General features: G+C 40.5%; 1 protein-coding gene across 1 annotated transcript in view; it reads left to right on the top strand.

Annotated features, from left to right (window-relative positions):
* The window catches only part of LOC136863709 (cell adhesion molecule Dscam2), a 1676531-nt gene that overhangs the window by 1329178 nt on the left and 334780 nt on the right, over positions 1-12573 (top strand). Inside the window, exon 13 of the mRNA XM_068226050.1 lies at positions 10959-11078. Within this exon, the coding sequence (XP_068082151.1) occupies positions 10959-11078 (120 nt within the window). The remainder of the gene's footprint in view (positions 1-10958; positions 11079-12573) is intronic.

The raw sequence follows: 12573 nt of genomic DNA on the forward strand, positions 1-12573 counted from the left end.
AACTCAATGTATTCATTAATGTATACTCGCATAACTCCCAATCAACTCACTATTATTTCATTGAAGTCAAATTTTTCCTGTAAATATGGCCGCAAATAAAGCCCGGTTGCACGTCATTACCGCACCATGTAACGTGGTTGAGATATCTTGATCATCATCCGTGTCATCCATTTAAATAACTGAAATCCTGCCAAGGAGGCTGCAGTAGCATTATCTACCTTGTTTCCAAGAAGAGTGAAGTTGCAGTGTGTACTTCGTTCTTCAACGTAAGTGCACTTGCAGTGCAGCTTCAGCGCCCCATTTTTCCCCGCCAAGAGTGCAATTATACAGCTTCACGTACGTTTAAGGTCAGAGTGAGTTCAATCACAGCAATAATATATACAGTATTTAGGAACATCTTGCGTATGTCTGTGAAATACGACACAGATCTCTAGTTTGCAACATGCATTCTTCAAGAGTGTCATCAAACATCACAATCATAGTAGTGGTTTTAGATCACCAGTCATCATGTAGAGATGCAAATGGTATTCTTCAGAAAACACCAATCGTATGCAATGAAAATGTGATGCAATTGTAGACGAGAAATATAGCACAATCCATACTCTCAAGGTCTTGCTGTGAACAAGCTCCACGTCGAATAATGAACAGGATGGATTAAAAAGTGTAGTGACCTATCTGAATCTTAGTGATATTTCGTTAAATCCTACGCCATTAACATGTCATATTGGTGTCGAATATATTATGCTAGGAAAATTCTAGCAGTAGTCGTAGCTCCATCACTACTTACTGTAAAATGGCATTTCAGTTTCATTTGGAAGGGTCGCTGAAAATACAATATATAAAGGAAAGCATGATGTATTAAAAATATAACATTTTCTTGTGTTCTTACCGTTAATCCTCTCTGAACTATCACTATAGTACAGTTAGTGTATTTTACAGGCAAAGTTACAAGTCAGTTGACCCTTGAAAATACATGTGCAGCTCTCACCACCAATTGGATTCATGCTGACAATCTCCAACTCTTTATCTCACTAAGACAGTTTCTAGTGTTTTAGTGTTTGTTACACTAGAGACCAAGAGGTATGCAGCTCTCACGATGATCACATATTGGTCATGCTGAAGGTATTTTTTCAACCTGTAGTTTGTAAGTCGATAAATCCACTAGTGTTTCTACCTGTATAAAGAGAATCTATGTTGGAGATTAGTGAAGTTTGAGGAAGGCAGATGATCATCGCAAGAAGAGAATGCTTTGAGTAAATGATTGAATATGTGTGTAATTGTTAACGTGTGCTCTGAAGAGTGTGAGGAGGAGGCACATGAAAATAAATTTACGTAATTGTATTTAAATAGAACCTTCCTAGTAAAAATATTTACTTCATTCATTGATTAAATTATTCATTAGACCTTACTTCTTAGAGTTTGTTAAGTTTTCAGTGCTGCTTGTGTTATAGTTAGCACGCTGCTCAAAAAAAATTGGTCACGTATTTAGATGTTCGTAACTACATTCTACAAAATATATAATGGGATAGAGATTGTACTATTACGGCAAAAACATGTCCTGTTTACATAACAGAGGACTTCACTGCCATCTGGATGTTTGGAAAGTGTCATTGTCAGTTGAAAGGTGCCACAATTCAAATTGTGTGTGAAGACTGGTTGCCGGGCTGAGTGGCTCAGACGGTTGAGGCGCTGGCCTTCTGACATCAGCATGGCAGGTTCAATCCTGACTCAGTCCGATGGTATTTGAAGGTGCTCAAATACGTCAGCCTCATGTCGGTAGATTTATGGGCAAGTAAAAGAAATCCTACGGGACAAGACTCCGGCACCTTGGCGTCTCCGAAAATGTAGTTAGTGGGACGTAAAACGAATAACATTATTTCGAAGATTGGTCTGTGTGGAACTGAGTGTTAGCGAGTCATAGATAAACGAGCGGACCGAGGTAGGCAACGGAAGAAGCAGTTGCCGTCACTTGAAGCCACTCGTGCACTTCCACTGCTTCAAGAAGGCTATTCGCAGAGGTACGTTGCCAGAATGAAAGGACTTGCTTATAATACGATTTGGTATCTGTGGAAACGTTTCCAGGAGGCTCGAAGTTTTGCCAGGTGCCCTGGCATGGACCGCCAAAGGTAAAGAATCCCAGGGTACGATCATTTTGTCCTTATAAAAGCTCTCCTAAACCGCCATGTCACAGCACGATCACTGCAGGGGGACCTAAAGCAGGTTTCTGGAGTGCGAGTTAGTGACAAAACTATCAGAAATAGGCTTCGAGAGGACAATTTAAGATTCCTATGACCCACTTAAGTGTCTGCACTAGATAGACGGTATCGTGGTAGGAGATTCCAGTTTGCTAGAGATCATCTGCACTGGCAGGTAAGACACTGGCATCCTGTGCTTTTCTCAGATGAATCCCGTTTCGCGTTATATTGTTCAGATGGTCGTCTGCGAGTCTAGAAAAGACGTGAGGAGAGATTTCATCCGACAGATGTACAATCTACTGTTGTTTATGGAGGTGGAGCTGTTATGGTGTGGACAGGCATAAGCCATGACAAGAAAACTTATTTTCGGATCATTTGCAACTGTTCGAAGGTGTATTGACAAAATATGTCAGTGCCACATGTGATTCCCCACGTGAGGCACCTGGAGAAAACCCAGCATGATAATGCTAGAGCACATATTGCAAACATCGTTCGGAGATTCCTGCAAGAACACCGCGTCCAGCGAATGGTGTCCCCACTTGAATCTGATCGAACAATTCTGGTACCAACTGGAGCGCATCCGAGCGAGACAGCCACCACCTCAAACACTACCCACAAGCCCATGAAGACACACTTTTGAAAGAGTGAGAACTTCTGCCTCAAATGAACATGCTGTGCCTTGTCAGAAACATTAGAAGGCATTGTAGAGTCCGAATACCACGTAGCCAATTCAGTACATGACCAGGAGTCTCCCTTTCTACGACACGTTGTGCATTTATGTCGTGTACTGAGTATCCAAAGAACGTTTTTCATTTCAGTTCTTAATTGTTTTTAGATTAGGTTTGTTTTCATTGTGCGTCGGTTTTCATTTCAATATGTATGCGTATCATAAAGGTACGAACATACACAAAAGTGAACAAATGTTTTTTGAGCAGTGTATAATAACTTGGGCATTTCAATATGCGAACACATGATAAATTCTTATATCAATCTCTTCGACCGACCAGTAAACAGTGCACAACCATTCGATCAAGTAGAAATAAAGCATCATGTTAATATCGTCGATTGTTAAATAACTGAAAGGAAACTAAAATGAAGATAAGGGTGTGAGAGATGAAATAAATGACATAAAATAATCAGCACGTGGAAGAGAAAGATATATGTTTAACAGATGACTTAAACTGCAGTATATACGTACATTATAGGAAAATATATGCTTCGAATGTCAAGCCATTATCATCAGGCCCGAGTGAATTAATTCTAAAATTGTTATAACATAAGTTGATAAGTTATAACTTACAACTATTCATAACTTACGAAGCTACAGTTGCGTAGATTTTGAGCTCTTTTGTTTGGTGAAATAACTTGAAACTGTTGAGCTATATCAATAACGCTATGGAGGTTGAGCCCTAATGATGATGAAAATACCTTGTACTTCTGTTTAATGTCATTGTCTTGCTGTATTTCTAGGCTCATTCGTGAATGTGTTTCCCCAGTTATTATACATCACAGTTTACCTCTTGAAGTTCCACGCCTAAACGGAGAGTTTCTACGTGAATTTCTAGTTTTTGAAGCTACAATGTGAGCGTGTCCGATCTCCTTAGTCACGTTGGAGTGCCTCAGAGTATTTATATCGGTTTATCCTGTAGAACGCCTCACCTTTAAAGTACTATGATTTGAGCATCAACATGAAATAGTTGGGTTTCTTGTTAATTCTGACCTGTCGACTCAAAATGGTTAAGGTTAACCAGCTGTGCTATCCATAAATTTAAGAAATTACTTGTTAATCTCAAAACTTCCTCAGTTTTCGTCTTATATCCGGAAAGGACTGGATGAATAATTCCCGCAAAACGGTATTTTTAATGACTTTTACTGCTGGAATTTCATATCGGGCTGAAGAAACAATACCGCGTATCTGACAATTATCTTCCCACCCATAAAGACTGGTCACGCCTCCCAGCCACATATGGATATGGAGTCCATCACAACAAATTTGGTTCTGTTCATTTTACTGTTCTCATACGTAAAAAAGATGATCCTTACCGTATCGTAGGTATGCACGTTTGCATAACGCATTTACGCTCGCGTACGGTGTGATGTATTTAAGGTCTATTTTCCTTTACGCATAACAATAGGAGAATGTACACAACGCAAACTGTTCTGATGAACTGCATATCCATATGTGGCTGGGAGGCGTAACCAGTCTTAAGTAAAAACGGAAAAATTAATGGGTAGAAAGAGCATTGTCAAATACGCGGTATTGTTTCTTCAGCGATGATATTTATCATCTGAGATAAATACATTTTTATACCTTTAAAGCGCAGACTTGCTAATTTTAATACCATAATCAAACAAGTCTAAATTCCCTTAATTTCATTAGAAACTAATCACATTATAAATTTTCCCTTTCTAACACTTCTACTAAAACCGTTTTCAGATTATAATATGTACCATAGCAAAATACGTTGAAATAATCGCTGCAAGCACGCATAAGAATGAAACATTCATCGAATACGTTCACTGGTCCACATTCAAGAGTGGGAGGAGAAAACTAAAATTCACGAATAGCCTATTTGAATGAATGAAAATTTCCAAATCAGAAAGACATGAGAGGAGTCTGGATTGGAAATGGTAAGAAACCGACAGGAACGTAGTAGTTCTATCCAAACTAAATGAAAATGGAGTGCCCGCAGTTGAACACCACTTACGGCTATTGTAATAATGTTCAACCAACACATATACTCAATATGAGACACAGTTTATTCCAATATCGTATTTCACTTTACAAAAACTGCTCAGTGTCTCGTTTCAGATCTGAGACTGCTCTAACAAACTCGTAACAGAAAACACGAACCCAACAAAAGCCATCATACATACGATATATACATCCGATACATAATCGATATCCATTACATACATATTCATTCCGTTTCCCTTCTTTATATAAAATAAATTTCCCAGCAATATAAGAAAGAAACAAACTGAAAATATTGACAATTAGCGATATTAAAATGTAACAATATAAACAGTTACCCTTGTTATGTTAATACAATATTAATAGTACTTTTTTGTCCGACTCCTTGGCTGAATGGGCAGCATTGAGGCCTTCGATTCAGAGGTTCGATTCCCGGCCGGGTCGGAGGTTTTAATCGCGTCTGATTAATTCTTCTGGCTCGGGGACGGGGTGTTTGTGTTTGTTCCAACACCTTCCTCTTCATACTCATAAAACACACTACACTACCAAACATCACAGAAACGCGCAATAGTGATTACATCCCTCCATATAGTGTTGGCGTCAGGAAGGGCATCCTGCCATAAAACAGGGCCAAATCCAATGTGCGACACAGTTCACAGCAGCGACCCCACAAGTGTGGGAAAAGTCGGTAGAAAAAGAAGAAGAATCTTAGTAGTAATTTTTAATTTAAACATTTATTCTACAACCATTAATTTACACAAAATACCATAAAATAATATAATATACTAACATACTAACATATATGTACAATAACTATACGTAAATGAAGAGTCATAAACATCAAAATACACTGTTTTTTGTTTCACAATTCTACCACATTCAGTCATGGTACTAACATTGACAACATTTTTTGTGCTTTTTGGACTTCGTGGAGCATTGTTGGTACCAGCATTCTATGTGCATTTTTGGACTTTGTGTAGCATTATTTTTTGTATTTCTGTGACCGGATCGATCAACTCTTCACAATCTTTCCGAGTACTTAGTCAAATAGACCTATCGTCTTTCTAACAATCTTTTCATTTTCCTCAGTTTACAAAACATAGAATCTATCATCTCTAACCTTTGTCACTTGGACATTCTGTCAGGGAGTTTTAGGACTTGCTATCACCACTCTACCACCCACTTCAAACATCTTTATGGGTTTATCTCCCTTATAACTGCTTAGAAGCTCTTGTAGATTTTCTTTAATTCAATGTGGTGATCAGTCGGCCCATTCCACAGTGTCAATAAATTTATGAGCTTTCTACCAGTAATTTGCTTGAGACATCAGGTTATTTCATCTATTATCAAACTGCCTTTCAGGGTTTAAAATTCGCAGTCCGTGTTTAACGTTTTAAGAGCAGTAATAAATTCATTGCAAGTTTCATCAACCTTCTTTCCTCGTGAAAAAAAAAGATGTCTACATACCGTTTCGTTCACCTCCTTGCGTATAATAATCTTCGATATTTTTCACAATTACAGCAGGATTTTTCTTCTCGTCATCTACGAGTTCAAACATTCCATAGGTTTATATAGGTTATTCTCAAATGCAGAGCAACGAGCAAGGCGACTTGAGCTTCTTTATCAACTTGTCAGCTCCAATAGCAGTCAAATATAGAAGATATCTTTTCTTCCATCTCTTACAATTTTCTGCAACATTTCCAATAGTATTTAGTGGCATACGTTCCTTCAGCATCTTCATGATAGCTTAAATAAGTCTTCAGAAGTGCCATGAATAAAATTAAACGATGTAACCTACGGATATCTGGACTCCATGGATGGATATACGGACTCGAACTACTATCACAAACACAAAATTATTTATACACAAAAACCGTTAGCTTTAGATTGCGTAGGCATCTTCGCTATTCTTGCCAACTGCGCCATATAATAATGTTCAGCCAATAAAACTATTTAATATGAAACATGGTTTAATCGAAAACTCACTTTACAGAAATTTCTCAGGGTGTCATTTCAGACCTGAGAATACTCTAATCAAACTCAAAGCAGAAAACAAAAACTCTATTAAAGCCATTATGTTATACACTCATGTTCATAAAAACCAGAACACCTTGAAAGACTAGAGATAGGAAGTTCATATTCACAGGACATGTGCAATTGTATGTTCTGAAGAAAGGATTAGCATTTGAACCATCTAGGATCTCAGGTTCAAGGTCCACATCGATATTTCGGCGCACCACCACCGACTGGTAAAACGTGCCTGCGGCTCTCGTCGTCGCTATAAACCGAAGGTAATGGATCAGTGTGACTTAAGAAGGCGTGCAGAATACCTCGCAGACGTATGCGAGAACCTAACCTTCAAATGAGTGAGTTTCAAAGAGGGTGCATTATTATCATGAGAGAACGTGATGCATCCATCCGGGAAATTGCTGCTCGTATGGGACGAAGTGTGTCGGCAGTGCAACGGGTGTGTACAGACTGGTTCACCACCCAGAAACCCCCTCCCCCAAGAGAAGATCGACACCTCATCCGAATGGCATTGCAGGACAGATCTGTGTCCTCCTCGGCTCTGGTGCAACAGTGGAACAGTGTAACACGTCGTACATTATCAGGAGTGACAGTCCGTCGCCGTTTATTACGGTCTGGATTACCGGACCGTCGTCCACTTCTCCGCCTACCTTTGGCTAATGCGCATAAACATGCTAGACTGCAAGGTGTATGGAACGACGTCACTGGGGACAGGAATGGCAGCAGATAGTGTTTCAGGACCAATCCAGGTTCTGTTTGTTTGAAAATGATGGCCGCATTTTGGTTCGCCGCAGACAGGGGGAGAGGCATCACATTGACTGCATTCGCACAAGACATACAGCGTGAACTCAAGGCCTTATGGTGTGGGGTGCTATTGGGTACAACCACAACTAACAGATGGTGCGTGTCCAAGGTACTGTAACCGGTCTGACCTACGTGAATGAGATCCTGCGACCTGTAGCCATATCCTTTCTGCACTACACCCCAGATGCCATGTTTCAGCAGGACAATGCACGACCACATGTTGCTGCACGAACACGTGCCTTCTTGTTGTCACAGGATGTCAGACTGTTGCCATGACCCGCCCGATCAGCAGACTTGTCACCAATCGAAAATGTGTGGGATATGGTGAAACGACGGGTGCGGTGCTGTGACACAGTGCCAACCACCAAAGATGAACTTTGGAACCAGGTGCATGCAGCATGGATGGCTATAGCCCAGGACGCCATTCGCGCCTTATACGCGTCGATGCCATCACGCATGGAACAAGATATCAGTATCTATGGAGGATCCAGTGCCTACTAGATAACAAAACACATGCTGAACCTAGGTGACTGAAATGCTAATCGTTTCTGCAGAACATACTAATGAACATGTCCTGTGAATATGAACTTTCTATCCCTAGTCTATCAATGCGTTCTGTTTTTTTATGAACATGAGTGTTCATACGATATCTACAATCGATGCAAATCGATAACCTTTGCAGCCATGATTAGCGCTAAATAAATATTATTAGACGAATATTTGACTGATGTCAAAGGTAATGGGACACAGGATACTAGAAACAATCCAAGAATCACCGTTATTTTTCCATCATTAACACAAGATTATCCTCTACCATTTGTTTATAGAGGTCTACAATTCAACCCAAAGGCTCAGCATTATAGAGAAAATTCTAAGCTCCCGTAGTATACAGTTGCATCCTACATGGTGTCGGTTCGTAGGTCTACGTAGAATCAAAGGTATATTCAACACTATATATCTTCATGAAAATAGAAAAAGTGCCCTCTCCTCATAGCCACGTTATAAAGCCTCTCAACAGTCACTCATGATCAGCAATTTGAAGATCAGTGGGTTGTCACAAGAAGACAATTTGGGCTAAGAAGGTGAGGGGAATGAATTGTATTCAACTAATGCTAATTGACAAAGTTTCATAAACTACACACATATTGACAGTATATACACTGACTGACAGAGCAAATGCAACACCAAGGAGGAGTGGTTCGAAAGGGATGAAAGTTGGGGAAAAAACAGAGACGGCACGGACGAATAATTGTTGTTTATTTCAAACCAATATGCAGGTTACACAATGCGCACGGCATCGACTCAGTAGGATGTAGGACCACCGCGAGCGGCGATGCACGCAGAAACACGTCGAGGTACAGAGTCAATAAGAGTGCGGATGGTGTCCTGAGGGATGGTTCTCCATTCTCTGTCAACCATTTGCCACAGTTGGTCGTCCGTACGAGGCTGGGGCAGAGTTTGCAAACGGCGTCCAATGAGATCCCACACGTGTTCGATTGGTGAGAGATCCGGAGAGTACGCTGGCCACGGAAGCATCTGTACACCTCGTAGAGCCTGTTGGGAGATGCAAGCAGTGTGTGGGCGGGCATTATCCTGCTGAAACAGAGTATTGGGTAGCCCCTGAAGGTACGGGAGTGCCACCGGCCGCAGCACATGCTGCACGTAGCGGTGGGCATTTAACGTGCCTTGAATATGCACTAGAGGTGACGTGGAATCATACGCAATAGCGCCCCAAACCATGATGCCGCGTTGTCTAGCGGTAAGGCGCTCCACAGTTACTGCCGGATTTGACCTTTCTCCACGCCGACGCCACACTCGTCTGCGGTGACTATCACTGACAGAACAGAAGCGTGACTCATCGGAGAACACGACGTTCCGCCATTCCCTCATCCAAGTCGCTCTAGCCCGGCACCATGCCAGGCGTGCACGTCTATGCTGTGGAGTCAATGGTAGTCTTCTGAGCGGACGCCGGGAGTGCAGGCCTCCTTCAACCAATCGACGGGAAATTGTTCTGGTCGATATTGGAACAGCCAGGGTGTCTTGCACATGCTGAAGAATGGCGGTTGACGTGGCGTGCGGGGCTGCCACCACTTGGCGGCGGATGCGCCGATCCTCGCGTGCTGACGTCACTCGGGCTGCGCCTGGACCCCTCGCACGTGCCACATGTACCTGCGCCAACCATCTTCGCCACAGGCGCTGCACCGTGGACACATCCCTATGGGTATCGGCTGCGATTTGACGAAGCGACCAACCTGCCCTTCTCAGCCCGATCACCATACCCCTCGTAAAGTCGTCTGTCTGCTGGAAATGCCTCCGTTGACGGCGGCCTGGCATTCTTAGCTATACACGTGTCCTGTGGCACACGACAACACGTTCTACAATGACTGTCGGCTGAGAAATCACGGTACGAAGTGGGCCATTCGCCAACGCCGTGTCCCATTTATCGTTCGCTACGTGCGCAGCACAGCGGCGCATTTCACATCATGAGCATACCTCAGTGACGTCAGTCTACCCTGCAATTGGCATAAAGTTCTGACCACTCCTTCTTGGTGTTGCATTTGCTCTGTCAGTCAGTGTATTTCAGCGTTATTCCTCAGTAATGCCTAAAAAAGGGGTATCGCATTAATTATATTGAACCTTTTATTGTAGTTATAACAATATCTGATGTTAATTAAGGTTAATTTTGTAAATATTTAAAGTATCTCTACATAGATACTAATTGTGGTTTGTCTTACAGACGACTGTGAATGGATTTTTACAACCTAAGGCTGAAATCTGCAAGGTATATTCTCAAATGTTACTTCCATCGAATATAGAGGAACAGAAAATAAATGGACATTCAAAATGTCGTGAGATGTTTCATTTCTGAGTTAATCTTAACTACTCATCTTCACGTTTTTTCAAGCATATTTGTAAGCAGTGAAAGTGAGAGAAGAGTTTGCGACATGCACATTAAAAAACTGAAATATTACTGCCAGATAAGTTACATAGCATAAAATCTAGAGCAATATGCCATTGATCTGAATATTGACAATAATGGCACAGTTTCTAGGAAAACTCGGTGACGTTGAGAGTATGGATTATTATCCGAGGAATACTTCACACGGTATATTTTCAAGGATATTCAAAGATCCAAATACATCCATCCAGATTCACGCGGGGATTTTACACACATATATAAGGTTAGATTAAGTAAATTCTTATTTATAATCCTTATTAATTGGAGTTTGTTTCAGTGCCACCACGTTGGGTAGTAGAACCAGCTGATCAGAGTGTGGTACTTGGTCAGCCGGTCACACTGCACTGCCAAGTAGATGGATTTCCAAAGCCTGCCGTTATTTGGAAACAAGCAATAGGTAAGAACAGAAACACGATGCACAAAGCATTGAAAATACAATAAGGTATATTTCACTTCATCAAGCAGGTCATCTAAATACATTATGAATAACTGTTTGAAACACTGAGACATTATTTCCCTCATTACATAATCTACTTATATTTCCTACATTTCAAATACGGACTTCGTTAGAGAGCAACTTGTTATCCTTAGCACTGGTGTTGCGTTTTTAAATTTAACAGTATATCTGATGGTAAAATTATAAAATGAACAAAATTTGTACTCTCACTCCATTTCCAGGTCACTTAAGACTTTGGCAGAATGATTGCACATCATTAGTACACTTCCAAACATCTTTATATATCTTTTCATTTATAACGATGGAATAGGATCCTCAACCGTTCGCATTGTATATAAATGAGTCAGCAACCTTGTCTGGACATCTTTCACAATACTGCGCTTCTTGTTATTTGTTATTTTAAAACCATTTAAGACTTTACATACACAAAAATACAAACACACAGACAGAGTGAGAGAGAGTGAGATTGTGCTGAAAAGGTGAATGAGCAACATTTCCATATAACTCAGCACTCCACTGCCCAAGTGATCTCATTTGCGTAAGAAAACCTGATAATAATATCTCCAAAAAGGTATCAATAAGAGTAGTGCCATGTGTACAGCTTACGGCGACTTCAGTGTTCAGTTAATTGAAAAAAGGAACAAAAATAATTACGATCAGTAAAACAGCAGATTTATCATGTATCAGGGACACTGTTTGGGAAATTTTTTACTTAGTCTGTGAATATTTGTTTTGAATCAAACAGCTGAATGTTAATAAATATGGTGTTTAAAGATACAATCCCATTATTGGTCCTAATCAAGGAAAGATCCATTCTTAACGCTGTTTAACACGCTTACAAAGCTTTGTGAGCTCTGAACTTGATACAATAATGGGAATGTATTTTCTGACACTACATTTATTAACATTCAACTGTTTGATTATATGTACCAACACAAATATTCACAAGACTAAGTACAAATTTCCCGAAAAAACACAAAACTTTCCTTAAAATTGAACTGTATTGGGAACTATAATATTATTAATTCATAATAAAGATAATGCTTGTTTGTTTAAGGAGCCTAGAATCAATCAATCAATCAATCAATCAATCAATCACTACTGATCTGCATTTAGGGCAGTCGCCCAGATGACAGATTCCCTATCTGATGTTTTCCTAGCCTTTTCTCAAATGATTGCAAAGAAATAGGAAATTTTTTGAACATCTCCCTTGGTAAGTTATTCCAATCCCTAACTCCCCTTCCTATAAACGAATATTTGCCTCAATTTGTCCTCTTGAATTCCAACTTTATCTTCATACTGTGATCTTTCCTACTTTTAAAGACACCACTCAAAATTATTCGTCTACTGATGTCCTCCCACGCCATCTCTCCGCTGACAGCTCGGAACATACCACTTAGTCGAACAGCTCGTCTCCTTTCTCCCACTTCTTCCC

The sequence above is a fragment of the Anabrus simplex genome, chromosome 2 (assembly GCF_040414725.1).
Source record: "Anabrus simplex isolate iqAnaSimp1 chromosome 2, ASM4041472v1, whole genome shotgun sequence".
Lineage (NCBI taxonomy): Eukaryota > Metazoa > Arthropoda > Insecta > Orthoptera > Tettigoniidae > Anabrus > Anabrus simplex.